Below are 15,968 nucleotides of genomic sequence, written 5' to 3'. Positions count from 1 at the left end.
GTTGACTGAGGTTCCAAAGCAGCACTTATTTATAGTTTTATCATGTAGTCAGTGGGGAACATTCAACCAGGAAAGAAAAATAAATTCTAAAATGTTTACTTCTTCTTTTATAACGTGATCAGATAAAAAGTAATGTCTGTGTATTCAGTGCTTAAATAAAGCCATGAATATATGACCTGCTGACATGCAGCCATTAGAGAAAATATTAAATTCACTTTTCTCACATTTTTAAATTCCCCATTATGTTTCAAAATAGCTCTAAACTTTAAGGGCATAGAAATGGCACCTCCTGGTGAGATGGCCAGAACTCCTCAGAATAGGGATTTTTCATATATATCACTGATACTCACTTCGGTCCTACGAGGGCCGCAATCCAGCAGGTTTTCCATGTATCCCTGCACCAACACACCTGAGTCAAATTAGGTGGCTCTAACAGCCAATCAGGTTCTACACAATGACTCATTAATTTGACTCAGGTGTGTTGGTGCAGGGATACATGGAAAACCTGCTGGATTGCGGCCCTCGTAGGACCGAAGTGAGTATCAGTGATATATATGCTTGATAAGATTTTAATATGAGGAGGAGGAATCCTGGTCACAGCCTCGCATTTTTTTAGTTTGATAGTGTGAATTCTCATATCACCTTGCTGGGAGAAGCTCCTTTTAGAAATGTAAAGGTGTGTAGTATGTGTTAAAGTAATGTCCAAATACATGTAAGCGCCCAACTTCTGTAACAAGACATTAAATGTTGCTCACTCCTTCTGTTAGAGGTTTTATTGTTCAAGTTGGTAAGTATGTGCTCATAAATTCCTTACTGAACATACAGTAATTCTTACCAAATGCATTTTTTTCTGAGAGATTGTCCTCTTTCATAAAGTAAACCCATGTGACAAATGTTTTATGGAGGCAGATATGGTCCATGATTACATTAAAACAGGCATGTCAAACTGGTCCAGCAAAGGGCCGTGTGGCTGCAGGTTTTTGTTCCAGCCAGCCAAGAGCACACAGTTTGACCAATCAGCTGTCTGAAGACTGAGATCAGTTGATTGAATCAGTCAAATCTGGTGTGCTGCTGCTTGGTTGGAACAAAAACCTGCAGCCACACGGCCCTTTGCTGGACCAGTTTGACATATGTGCATTAAAAGATTAAGTAAAATAGGTCTAATTTTTGACCCATTTTAAAACAGATAATTAAGTTTTATTATAATGTGTTGTATTTTAATGTAATTATGGGAGACAGTAAAATGGTATCTATTTGGGAGATGGTTATGTTGTAAAACAATGCATGGTGTTTCTGACCAAACTACCAAACTATGCTGCTCTCAGGGACTGAAAGCAAAGATCACACCTTTGGCTTGTTAAATGAAATACTTAACATTGACGCCTGCTTCAATGTGACTTATTTGAGCCATATAACTAAGTAATATTTCAGTTGTGGTACTTCACAGATCACATTATGATTAATATTTAACAACAGTTATTAGTTTCAGTTGGATGATCTGTTGGTTTCTGTGTAAAGTTTTCTTTTAAATGACTGAACATATTGTATATAAAGATCTAAATCCCACAGGTATTTGTGGGTCAGGGGATGGAGTAGGTCATCCATCTACTGAGAGCTTGTAGGTAGGTCTCCAGCTTCTCAAGTCCATTTGTCGAAGCTTTCTTGAGAAAAAAAAAAAAACAAAACAAAAAAACACCTTTATCCATCTATGATAGATCAATGATTGACTTACAGAATATAAAACTATGGCTTCTATTTTTAAAATCTTTAAAGTGATTAACAAGACAAGAAAAACAACATAAAAGCAGCTCCATTACGTTTTCTTTCTTTTTTTCCCCCCTTTGGCAAGGTTTTAAAGATTGGCATGTGGCTCAAAGGTAGAAGTGATGTCCATACTGTACCATGTCTGACTGCACAAACCACATCAAGTTCTTTTATGAACCCCATCGGCTTGACACTGGTTGGAACGAATTTTTACTAATTATTTATTTTTACAATTTACTCCAACAAATGCCTAACAAATATGGTGAGAAATTGTAGTAAAAGACTTCAGACTGGGTTCTGGAAAGACCAACACCACTTGGGCTTGATTCAGATTTTATCCTACTGTATTGGCTGAACTGCCCTCTGTCAGGATATTCCAAAGCTCCACAACTGGCCCAGTTCGTTGCATGTGGCCACAAAAGCATCACCACGCAGTAATGAATCAAATTAAGTGGAATGTCAGCCAGGCTAACAGAGCTCTCCTTCTCCCCTCAGCATGAAAAGGAATAGTTTCATGGCTCCAATTTGTCTCCCCGTGCCCTTGCTGGCACATATTTTTGCATTTCATCTGAAAAATGAAAAATTATGCTACTGGGGAAGATATGAGGAGTTGAAAAGTGGGGAAAAAAACTGTTGCAAATGTAGAGCATGCATTCATTTTCAAGTCATACGTAGATTGGTTGACCATAGAGCAATGCTGTACTTGTGGGTTTGATGTAAATATATGCAATAGCATGAGTAATATCCCAAGGGTGGCTGCACCTGTACCTCTCTTATTCTTTCTTCCTCCCTCTTTTCTGTGAAGTTCTTAGCAAATGTAATGTGAAGGCAAAAGTGATACTTTACAATGACAGAGGAAGAGGAGCAAAAATGAAAATATATGCTGATTATTTCTGATGAGGAAGACAAATGAAAGACTTCCAGAAGAAGATGAAGTAAGAAACAGGGAGCAGTATTTTAAATGAATAAATAAAAAAGGGCAACTTTACAACTGTGCAAGTGACAGCTCTGATTGCTTCTGATGAACAAAAAACAAAACGTCTTGCTTGTAAACAAGCCTACTGGCCTCTGGGTACACGAAATAAACACACCAAATGCTTTCAAATCAATCAATCAATTTTCCAATTCCAAATCATACAATTTATAAAAGTTTTTATTGATCAAAAGAAATCATCCTCAATTATTTAAATTAGATATCACAAAATCATGAATTAATATACCAGTACTCATATTTAGCTCTGATAAAATCTACAGAATATGAAGAGTGATCTCAATTAAAAATACGCAGATATATATTTCCACTTTGGGAAATTCAAATAGTGATGCAAGAAGCAAGAGAAAAAACATGCTGGTTGGAGAAGAGAAATTTAAACCTAATCAACTCATATAATCTGGTTTGCTTGACTTTTCTGTCTCTGTTTGTCAAAAGTGATAAGAACTGCTACATAACAGTTAACACCACGCTTACCAGACCAAGAAGAAGAGGCAGACCTATATTTTTTATCAAAATTGAATATATATATTTCAAATAAAAAAGAATGACATAGGTTTATACACTTATTAAATAAAGAAATATACAAATTAATGTTTTTATCAGAAATCATAATTATTAAATGAATGAGAGAAATATAAAAATATAGAAATACTACTACATTGCAGAAAACCTGTGAATATTAAAATTATATATGTGTATGAATATATATATAATTTTTTTTTAAAAAGGTAAGAAATTAATGTTGAAAAATCTAGTTTTTTAAAATATTTTATTAAATTAATTTTACTATACCAATTCTACATTAGCAACGCGCAATGTGAATAATATTAATATTGGCAATCAACTAAATTGGGCTTGTTTACTATGTTATCATGCTCTTTAGTGGTGCAAGCTTTATTGATAAGAGCTCAGTTTAACAACAAACATTTTTATACATTACAGAACAATGTGCACTGAGAGCTTTGCTTTCTAATGGCACTGTTATGGTAGATATATAATAATAATAATAATAATATATGTAATATATGCTAACTTCACCTCGACTAACTTGCACTGGACCTGATTTTCATTTATATGTGTACAGGTGATTTGTACACATTACCATCGAAGCTGACGCTGCCGCATGTCCTAGAACTTGGCAATAGTGCAGCTTTCCTCTATTTCTGTTTAATGTGTGTTTCTTTGTAGTGACAGTAACTCATTATTTTCCATATGTGAGTAAAAACAAGATCAAGATGATTGATGTGAAATATTTGATTTCTTATCATTTAACAGCTGGTCAAAAATGCTAAAATCAATGCACTGTTTTATATATCTACATATTTACATATTTATATTTTTACTTGTTTATTTATTTTTAGCACATATGTATTGTTTATTTACATATTTTATTTTTATTGTTAAATAATTAAACCTAAGTCCATATATATGAGTAGCCTGCACTGTAAATTAATGCAATGGAGGCAAAAATGATTGAACTGGTTTTCCGGTATAAAAATATAATGTTAACATAAAAATCACAACAGTTTACAGCAAAAACAGGCAGAAAGCAGAGAGGACGGAAGAGAGTGTGAACAGCAGAATGATATCAAGATGGTGAGATTATCCGAGACCTTTCTCTGCTGTACTAATCCATATTTTACAATGTTGCCGCCAAGAGCCAAGGGGTCGTAAGTCTGCTGTATGACATACGGACCACTTAGACAAATGGACAGTACAGAACAGCGAATGTTGCATTGCGGGTCATGTTAATCTGTCTCTAGCTAAATTCATCCTGTATGTTAGATTATGAGTCTGTGGGTAATACACGTAACAAACATGTGTGATACACTTTTCTCATAGGTAAAATCTGGCTTCAGTTGTTTCCGTTAAATGACTATCCAAGCTAGAAATATTATTTTTTTTATTAGCTGAGCTAATTAGAGGTGTCATATTTTCAAACTAAGCGAGAAAAAATTGGACTTCACTATTATACTGACTATCCAAATTCCACAAAAAGGCAATCAGTGAAACTATTACAGTCAGATCAGTATTGTGTTGCCATATTTTCATCATCAGCTCCATTTTCATTTAAAAAAGGGATGCGACCACAACCACTGAATTCCAGAAGTTATGTGGTGTGGGACAGAGTCTATTTGCATTGCTAGTTGAAAACCAAAAGGTGTATCCAATGTCTTGAGGGTGCAGAGAGAAGATGAATAAGGGAGCCAGCACAAGACTGGCTCTATATATAGCAAGTAATCTGTCATCTCATTTTTTGTCGTCTCCCTTCCCCTCGTTTTTTGCTTTGAGGAATGAGGGATTGATGTTCAGAAGATCAGAGAAAGTAAAGGGGCAATGATGAAGGCTTGGTGAGAGAGGAATAAGTAGGGCCAATGTATGTGTGTGCATGTGTGTCCGTATGTATGTCTGTGTGCATTGACAGGAGAAAGGAAGGAGCCTGAGTTGAGCAATCAATGACTGCTAGTTTTGGAGACCCAGTTTTAGCTGGCCCCAGTCCAAGCCCCGTAGTTCAGCTCTCACAAGTACAAGACAAAAAAGTCTAAAAAAAACAGAATATCTGACAGTTTAGTTTCAAAAGATTTCGGTTGAATCTCATCCTACACTGCAAAAATTCAATTTCCTCTCAATCTGCAACGCTGCTACAGCCTAAAGTCAGATACTTCTAAAGTGGATATTGTTTGAACGTCCTGTCAGCTGTGACAGGTCAGATTCCCTGGCAGAGATTTCTCCACCAGTTATAGACAGATATGCCTTGTTCACAAGTAAGCGTATTCACACACAAGCAGAACAAACACTAACGAACACAATGCTGGGAAAATGATGAGGGGCCCCGTGAAGCTACTTCTGAAAAGGTTCACCTTGTGGCCACTTCAAAGCACAGATGAAGGAGTGGATAAAGTAGGAGCCAAAGGGATAGAGGGAGGAACAGAGCAAAGTGGGTGGAGGGGTGAGGAATGAGACAAGAGGCAGATAAAAAGATACACAGTGAATGGTGGTGGAATCAAACAGGGAGAAATGTGGTTGAGATGAAAGAAATACATGAGGGGTTACTCTGCAAAAGAAAGAAGGGGGGCATATTTGCATGAAGAAAATGGCAGGTCACACGAGGATAACAGCACAAATACAAGTTGTAAACATGTCTAAGCTCTCATACACATGCAAACACACACACACACCACATCTACAGAGTTGAACTCCAAACATTAGCAAGCAGTTTGAGAGGTCATATCGTGTCCCACTGCATAAATACCAACTTTCTGCTGACAGAGAATCTTCCCTCTTGAGGAGAAACTCTGATGGTTAGCTAGCTATGCTAAAGCCTCCAGGCGAATGCTAATACATACGGAAGAGAGTGGGATCATTAAACTAACTAAACCACTCACTGGCAGTGCAACTAGCTCGCTAGTTCCATCTAGAAACACTTTCAGTGAATAATTCAGGGAGGTGTAAATAAAAGATATCCAGTGGCCTTCACCTTAAAAAACTGAAACCAGATAGCTGCCATGCTGAGTAATGAGTTCTGATGTAGATGAGTTTAGCTATGACAGGCAAGCAGATGCACACATAAAAAATAAAAAAAAAAAACACGAAAAACCTTACCTCAAAATTCAGTTATTCAGATTGATATTCAAAGAGAAGGGAGTGCTACTTTATTTAAAACAGAATATTTTATCTATATCTGCCTTTGATAATAGTACTAAAATATGGCATCTCTCCAAATCTGCCAAAAAGTTTTAACAGGAGTGATTGCAATGTTATCCAAAAGCAATATTATAAAAAATAAATAAATAATAATAACTTGGAAATGACGTACGGATAGCATTATTATCCTTTAATTTTCCCAGAATTACAGATGAGAGCAGGACATGTATTACTTCGCCCTCACAGCTGGGACTGTAATGTTTTCTGCATAATGGAAGAACGCTGCAAAATGGCTTCAATGTGGCCCAAATTATCCCACAAAAAAATGGCTTCATAACCAAACGGACAGCAAACCCCTTCTGTGCGTTACGTCTCAGACATACAGTGTATGTTAAGAGTGTCACACAGGCAGATGGAGGGTGGCAAGGACAAGAAATCAGAGCACTGGTTAAGTCGGAAGAAGATGGATGGGCCACAGGGCTTTTCAGCATGTCCCAGTGGTGCTACAGCGTTAACACACTGTGGTGATGTAGTCTTCACCCTGTGTGCCAAGACTACAATCGAGACTAAGTAGAAATCAATGCATGTGCTGGTCGATTCCTCGCCGTGGCGCCTGTGATTATGACAATCACTCCAGGTGGATGGAGTGTGGATCACATTGCCTCACTGGCTCAAGGGCGCTGCCTCTGGTAAACAAAACCTTTTTTATTTCGAAAAGGTCAATCAATAAGAAAATTGTCTCATTTCCCTTTGTCACCTTTGTAGTTCTGAATTAATGCAGTTACTGGTTTTAAGTGGGTCATATGGAAACCGAGACTCCCTTGACACATGCTACAGAATCAGGGAAAGTGGCTATGAAGTTTAAAATAGTTTAATTAAAAAATGTTGCGGATGAAAACCTAGATGCAAAATGCTTCATGTGGACCATGAAGCTTGCATTTGAGGATATTTATTCTAAATAAGGTGCAAGAGAACATTCTCCATGTCTATGACTATACAGTTTTTTTTCTCAATGCTGTTTTCATATCTTTGCACTCCTCTTGGTGTCCAAATGCCAAGGTTGAGAAACTTAAAGGATGTCTCCTGGCTAAGCACTCAGAGACTGACATCTGAGGACAGCTGCACTTCCTCTTACCTCCCTCCCTCCCTCTTTCTCTTACACTCTATCAATCAAAAACTTTTAACTTCCCTCCTCTTGCCTCACCTCTCCAACCTTATTTCCTCCTATTCTGTTGTCTCCTCTTATAAAGTACTTTTACCCCCATCCTTCCAGAAACTTCTTTTTTTTCATTAACTTCTAAAGAGTAAATCTTCCATTGAGAAACATGTATGGCTGGCAGTCTCTGTATGATTCGTATCTGGAGCTTCCTTTCAGCTCCTTTTTCTCTGACACAACACTTTCTAAATTAGCTGCCTGGCACTAACTAAGTGTGTCCTGAGTGTCAGTGTTTGACCTCATGCTTACCAGGAATGTCCATTTTACTATACAGAAACATTCAAATGAAGCTGTAGAAATATGAAAAGCACAAAAAATATTCTCGTGAGAGCAACAAAGATCCATATTTAACCTCAGCATGATTTTGATCTATGCTGAGTTTCTTCTTTGTGAGAAAACACAAATGGTGAAATGCTTTCTATAAATATACAAACAAATGAAACAATGTGGATTTTAAAGGCTTAATTTAATTACCATCCTTATTAAATACACAAACACTGCATATTGCTGCCACCTTTTGAACCCAAATCTGTTATTACCCAGCAGGCCTCAGGTCAACGGTGTGATGATTAATGTTGGTGATGTTAATGAGCACTATCCTCTTGCTTTCCATTCCTGTGGCTGGCATCTGCCCACCTTACACATGCAGAGAGAAGGTGTGCCTGTGCTTGGCTGGAGGGCAGAACAGAGACAGCTAGCATACAGTAGACTAATTGGGATAGCAGCATACTGAGAACAGCATCCAGCTTCTTCAGCTAAGCATTACAGCAGATTCAGCTGTGTGTTTACACAAATTCATGACATTCAGTAACAGTAGATGTTTTAGTTGATTGATGCCAGTCATCAAGTTCACCCGAGTACATGTACAGATGCTGCTACTTAGAGGGGCCAGCTGCTTTGTGCATGGGCTTTTCATATCACAAATGATTCTCTGCAAGGTCCATGACTTAAACTGCCTGGCCTTTGACTGCAAGAGGCTCATCTAATTAGCTGCATCTGTAGCTACAACAGTCCACAGAGCAAAATGTAGCAGTTTTATAATAGAAGCTCAAAAATACTGAGTTTTGTTTCATGCCAACATTTTGCATCACATGAAACTGAGGACAAAAATAGTACATTTTCCTAAATTGTAAGGCAATAAAACATTACACAACTGCTTTTTTTGTAAATAGTTACATGCCTATGTTCAGCATAATAAGAATCTGTCACAAATCTGAGTATTTGTGCAAAGCTAAGCTAAACAGCTGCTCCTGTGATCTTGTTTTGACAGATAAATATGAGAACGGTATCAATCTCATCCAACACTCAACAGAAAAGTAAATCAAAGGATTTCCCAAAATATCAAACCCACTTTTTAAACTCTAACTGTGGTCATAATCTGACTGCTCCCTTGAGATGTTCTTACTCTAGAAATTGTCAGGATATCAGATGTCAGAATTAATATCGACAACAGCATTACAAGTTGATGAAAACCATGTTATTGGAAGCTCCTGTGCTGTGCCAACTATGGGACAGGGCAAGGACAGGTTAATCTACAGTGGACATCTGATCACAGAGAGGCCCCTCAATAACAAATTGGTATGTGCTGTTAATTAGAAGCAGTGTTTGTTTCACCTTTATTAGGATTATAAAATGCATTCTTTGGAAGGGCAAAATGAAAGGTTAGTAGAAGGAGAGTTATATGTAAGTCCAAGGTAAGATTTCAAGCCCTAGTACAGAAGTCTGACCCTGTGTCAAATGCACCATCTTGACCTGTGTCCATCCTATAAACACAGGTTTACATTATTTTGTATGAGTACATACATGCATTTAAGTGTGAAAAGGCAAGGTTTTGGGGGTTAAATTGGATAGAGTAATTTAGAATGAGTAAAAATGAGAGATAGAGACTTCACAGGGTGCTTTGGTATTTTAGTCCTCAACTGGAAACATTTGCGCACTACAACAGGTTACCGGGTGTTACCCGAACTCAATTTCACTAAATACATCACACCAAAAACGAGATTTGTTTGTCTCCTTCATTTAGTCTTCACTGAGATAATTTGTTTTAAAGGGCAGGACAAGTGGAGAAAAAGTCAATGTCAATATTGTTTGTATTCTAATTTGTTTTCAATACTGTAGTTCCAAGATTAATCAATATATGACCAGGCTTTTAAAAAAATATTAGCCAAAGTCAGCACACATTGCTTTAGCCATGCCACAATCTTTTCCTAAACCTAACCAAGTAGTTTTGTCAAAATGTGTAAATATACAGAAAATTTAGGTAACAGAAAATTGTGTTTCTAAAGTAAATCAAGCAAAGACTTGAAATGCATATTTGTTTAAGTCACATGTTTTTCTGTTGGACTTATTATTCTAATGTTATCTATGAGACCACATTCAGATGTGTTCAGAATGATAAATTTGAAGACTGGGACCCTTTTTTTTTATCCACAGTAACATGACTATCATTGTTATTGCAAAATCATAGCAAAACTTGTTAGAAATCACATCTGACATCCAAACAACACCAAACTTAAAAGATTTAATCTTTGTTCCAGCCTGAAAGCATCTGCCTATCTCCTTAAAATGCCACAGCTCAATTCACTGAGAACAGGAAGTGATATTTTTTAAGGCAGATATGGAGCCTTCCATCCATCGTCTTTATCCTTTACGTACATTATTACGTACGGTACCAGGGCTCTTGCGGATGCTTCCACTGATGCAACACATGAAGAAGTCATACCAAAAAGCCGCAGGACCAATGTTGAGCATTACAACTCACATGCGACTAACTAAAGGAGCAAAGAAGAAACAATGTATTTAATGACTGTACAGACATCTACTGTGCTGCCTGTTTTATGCCACACTCTGAAAACATACATTATCATGATCTCCTCCACTGGCACCCTGTTTGTTGCTGTGTGAAACTGATGTTGGAATTCAGAAGTGAATTTAACTCTGAACTTTGCCCTGCCATCTCCTGGGTTTATTTCCTAATAATCACACCAACATAAAGGACACATGGAAGCATGAGTGCAGTGACGTTTGATACCGACAAACATATTTACGTATGTAAAGAAGGCATAAATCAGCTTTTAGACTAACTTAACTGTTGCTGAACACTTTGAACTTAAATTAAAATTTCAGATGTGGCAGCCATGAGCTAAAAGCAGCAATAAAGCTCTGCAAAGATGAGCTGCAGCAGTGATCATGAGTAGTCGATGAGTTTTTCATGATATATATATATATATATATATATATATATATATATATATATATATATATATATATATATATATATATATATATATTATTTTTTTAGAAAGATGTATTATAGAAACAAAAAATCTAACTGCTTGAAGTTTTGATCTTACTTGCTTCTACATTAGTCTATGATTTAGCTCAAATATATCCATTCTCCCTGCTATTTATCTTCACCTCTGTTTTACAAGCTTACACTTTCAGTGGTCAACCTCCTTTGAAAGTATACCTCTTTTTAACCTTATTTTGAAATAGTCAGTTCTTCATCCTTCTGCCATCCTCTACCTCACCTATCCTCCCCCTCTCTCTCCAAACTGCTTGATCCCACTATTGTTCCCATATGATATTATATGAATTCTCATTACTGAGACGGTAATAGACTCCTCAGCCATAAGATCCTCTTTATTATCTGTCAACTTTGGACTACATCTCTAAGCTGATTAACTAGAGTCTTTTCAGTGTTTCAATTAAGACCATTTTAAGTAGTCAAGCAGGCATTATTTTCATTACAGACATTCTTAGAGCCCTACACAATGTTAAACTACAGTAATCCAAGAAGCATATTACAGCAATGTGGATAAAAGAGTGAGAGAAGGATGACATCATTGCAAGTGTTAATTCAGGTCTCAGAGGGAAACGGCTGAAGTAGCTATTAACAGCAATCCAAAGCAATTTACAGCAGTAGTGACGTGCAGTTTTAGCATAAACGTCCCAGCTGGCAATCATATCGCTGTCACATGCATATCAAAGAGTCACAGAGTCTTTGTTATACTTTAAAGAACAAAGCAAGATTTACAGAAGTATCCCTTTTACCTTTTAAGTAACTCTGTAAGATGCAAAACAGTAAGAACTGAGCTAACTCAGAATCTGAGTGGTGTTAGGAGAGGGTACTCGATGGGCTACTGTTTAGAAAGCTAAGCTCAAGGGCCTGCACTATTGTGAACACCAACAGAATATGCTGTTTTCTCATTTCTGTCTGTGTCAATTCAGATGAGGTTTCACAGAAAACCTTTCTGACAAGGGACCGGAGGTCTGGGAAAGAATAAAAAAGAGGAAATGGAAGATGATAAAACTGCAGGGAAAGGAGCAGGAGGTTGGGACTCCTTTGTGCTAATGGATTTAGGTCAAATGATGGCATTATTTGCTCAGTGTTAATGTGTGTGTGAGTGTGGGAGCTCACATGTCACATGTGCATGGTTTTGTCATTAGCATTAGAGCCAAAGTATGATGATCTGGAGGTATTATCAGTATCTGTTTAAGGTATCCGGCTTTGTCAAATACCCACTTGACATAGGAGTCATCATGATGTTTTATCACTCAGTTTCTGCATGACTCGATCATTTTCACGGTGCACAAACACACACATGCACACACATTTATCCACTAATCCATTCAGTCATTGTTAATCCAGCTGTGTGCCGGCACAGAGATGTGATGTACATGGCTGACAGCCAAGTCATCAGTGCTGATGTCACACCTGTCTGTATTTTGGTTGTCGCTGTTGTTATTGCTGTTGTTGCAAACGTGACATCCAAATCTATCGAGGAGAATAAAGCCTTCCACCTTGTGCTGCATATAGCACACTAAATTTACCTCAATGGAGATCATCAGTGCCACAAATACACGTGTTTTTGCACTGAGTGAAATGTTGTTGTCAAGTTACTTTGCATTTGGCAAACATCTCCGTCTTGCTTAGAGCATCAGTCTGAGAGTAGAGCAAAGTGAAAAAGAAGGGGGGATATAATCGTACCCACATCAAGAATTTCTTGTACTATTTGCCAACTCCAGCAGAGCAGGTGAGAAGTATGGTTTTCATTAGCAACTTAGTGATGCTCGGAGACAACAGCTGCATTTGTTATTTTCCTCTAAAAACAATTTCCTTTTTAAATACATTATTTCCAGTGATCCACTGTTATATTATGACCCACAAAAGAAAAAAAAGACAAAGCCAGTTGAGGAATAAATATGTTAATCAGTGTAAATATTTTAAATGACATTTAAAAAAAATATATTCTTTAACTGACCATAAACTGGCTGTGTGGTGCTGTCACAAGATTGTTGTTCAGGTTTCCTGTTTCAATCAGTGTAAAGGCCCAATTATGCTCGATGCAGAAGACAGCTTTGCAGAGACGGACAATGTCATTTTTTTTCTGCGTCTCTTGATACAGAAGATGGCGCAATACCACCGGAAATTGCGGGGGCAGTGCTGAGCAGATTAGCTGGCATGTAACCAGCAAAAGAAACAAACCAGAGAAGAAGAAGAAGATCAGGGAGAGAACAAAAAAGCAGAAGATTGAAGATGTGAACAATAACTGTAGAAATTGCGAAGAATTGTGGAGCTTTTGTATAATGACTATATGCAGCAGTTGGGCGATTGGAAATAACTTTATAGTGATGCATTACTGCTGCTAAACGATGTTGTAAACTGATGTTGGGTCATGGGAGTGAACTCTTAACGCAGCACTGCCCACTAGTGGAAGAATTGACTCAACAACTATGGCCACGTAAAAGACACATGGAAGTATGAGGACGACGACGCACGACAACGCTTGAATTGGACGTCGCTATTTACACACATAAGCAAGCAAAAATGGGCCTTAACGGATGTTTTGGCCAACTGGAAACTTGGATTCTTGACAGTGATGAGGCTTATTGTGTTTCGTTGTGACTAATTGTGTTGTATTGCGCCTTATTGTATTGTGGCTAAAGGTGGATTTCTACTCACGCGGCGTCTGCATGTGGTTGTTTACGGCATGGCTGACGCTGGTGAGTGTGCTCTCATACGCTTTTGTGTTGTGTTGCAGTTTCTCTTCCTAATCTGAAGGTGGCAGCAGGGGTGGTATTGGTTTTGTACCCATTTTAGTCAATAGTTTGGTTCACACTGGGTGCACCACATTGCGTGTGCCAAGCATCCCAGAAGCGCCTTGTCCGCTAAACATGCGCACAGAGTCTATTATTTACGGAGCGCGAGTCCAGAAAGCGTCAAACTCAGCAGTTCAGAAAGGGACACATGAGCAGTGTAAAAGCTTCCGGTAGTTTTCAAAATAAAAGCTCCCGTGCAGATTTGTGCTGTTGAACCATGTAAACATTACATGATTAATCGATCAGGGTGTCTCTGTGTTTTTTTGTTTTTCATCATTAACAACAAGACATTTATCCTGGAAGGATAAAGGAAGGAAGGGGAGAATCTCCTGTGATTTTGTGATCTTGTGAATCCAGCTAGGCGGTTTGCACTCGCAGACATGCATGTGTGGATTGATGTGCCACAGAGCACAGAACAAAAACACAGCGTAGCCGTAACGCGGCGCACACACACCTGGTGGAAATTGCGGGTTATTGTGTTGTGTTGTGACTAATTGTGGAGTGTTGTGGCCTCTGTATTGCTGTGACACTTCTGGCCCACCGTACTTGCCTTTAGCCAGGTCACAGTTATAAATATGATGTTGCTCTTAATTTGTCTTCTGATTAAATAAAAGCTGCATGAAAAAAAAAATCTAAAGTATTTGGACTGTTGTGTAAGACATATCACATGCAAGTGTTTAAACACTTTATTTTAATTCAAGTGTAGGAGCTTCTCCCTTAATTACTACAAAATGTGATTAAATAATACAGCAATCAAAAACTGACTCGTGTTACTGACCTAGACGTCTCTGTCTATTATAAACTAGTAAATTATTCAAATGAAGTTGTGGAGCAGTGTGAGTGGGTAATCCCTGGATAAAACAGATCAACATGATTTAGTTGATCATTATCCTGGAACTAGCTGGATTTACACAAGGCCGGTGGCTGTGGCATCTTTGGAATAACGCACACAAAAATTTTAACTCTCCACATTCCAATAGAGAGAATTTTTATGACCTTCCAGTGTGTAACCAGGGGGTGTGGTGTGTGATCACTACATCCCAGATTAGGATTTGACTACTAGTGGAGAGTGGTTGGCTTGGACATCGGTGTAGGAATAAAAAAAAGGATAAATTAGGCAAAACTAACGAGTGTGCAGAGACATTCAGAGATTTAGACAGATGAACAGCGAACACTAAAAGGAAGCATGAGAAGGAGATCATGGAAAAGAGGATGGAATGAAAGAGGAATTGAGAGAGAAAATTAAAACCCATGGGAGAGAAGAAGCAGCGAGATTAGGATTGAGTGGAGTGAGGAGTAGGGACACAACAGAGATTTGAAGAAAGAGGAACATTACAATTTAACTGATTATAAAAAAAATGATACTGAGAAACAGCATTAGGAAAAAAGTAAAAGATAAATAAAACTGAAAAAAAAACAAAAAAAAAAAACAAAGGTGACAGATAGCTGGAGAGATGCAGAGCACTAAAATGTAGTAGAGGCGACAGCAGATGGTGGGGATTATTCTGGACTAAAATACTCAGGGATCTACCGAGAGAAGGCCGCAGACATAAACCGTTACAGAATCCATCTGCTAGAAATAGACCTAACAGAGTTGTAGGTCCACCATCGTTATGATGATCAAACACTGCTTGGACAGCAAGAAGTAAAACAGCTATAATTGTCACCATTAACAACACAACAAAATGTTACTCTTACAAAATGTTGATGCTTCATGAGACTTGAGTGTTTATTAAAATAGTTCCTAATGCATATTTATATTTACAGAATGGGACCTTTAAAGACGCCTCAGATTCTTTCATTTGGGCGAAATGGTGGCTAAATGGCAGAAACTGTCTGCAGGAGCCATTGAAAACGCGCTTGTGTGCGATTATGTCCGATACCATAAGACACCACTCATCTGTGTTTTCTGTTAGAAACACACACACACACACACACACACACACAAAACTGATCTAATTGTGCGGTTGGATATTTGTGAGTGTGTGGTGGCAAAGAAACGATGTAATGATCTTCAGATTTCACCAAAATGCTGTTAAATCCATCCAAACACACATACACTAACAACCGCTAATCATTCGATTCCCCAAAAGTAAAATAAAAAAGAGAGAGCAGAGAGAGATATGGAAGTAAGTTTGAGGAGTTTTATTTGATTTTTTACCTTTCCCAGTGTGCAGATCAAACCTTGAACCTGCAAAAAAAAAAAAAATCTGAGAAAAAACTTAATTATTGTTTTTACTGAGCACA

At 37.8% G+C, this 15,968-nt stretch overlaps 1 protein-coding gene across 2 annotated transcripts in view; it reads right to left on the bottom strand.

The window, feature by feature from the left end:
• igsf11 (immunoglobulin superfamily member 11) overlaps window positions 1-15,968 on the bottom strand; it is a 121,831-nt gene that overhangs the window by 70,183 nt on the left and 35,680 nt on the right. The window contains exon 2 of one of the 2 annotated variants that reach the window (XM_041995720.1): window positions 15,883-15,912. The exons of the other annotated variant lie outside the window; for it this stretch is intronic. Within the exon in view, the coding sequence (XP_041851654.1) occupies window positions 15,883-15,912 (30 nt within the window). The remainder of the gene's footprint in view (window positions 1-15,882; window positions 15,913-15,968) is intronic. 2 annotated transcript variants of the gene reach the window in all.

The sequence above is a fragment of the Melanotaenia boesemani genome, chromosome 9 (assembly GCF_017639745.1).
Source record: "Melanotaenia boesemani isolate fMelBoe1 chromosome 9, fMelBoe1.pri, whole genome shotgun sequence".
Taxonomy (NCBI): domain Eukaryota; kingdom Metazoa; phylum Chordata; class Actinopteri; order Atheriniformes; family Melanotaeniidae; genus Melanotaenia; species Melanotaenia boesemani.
This window is presented reverse-complemented; position numbering and strand designations above follow the sequence as displayed.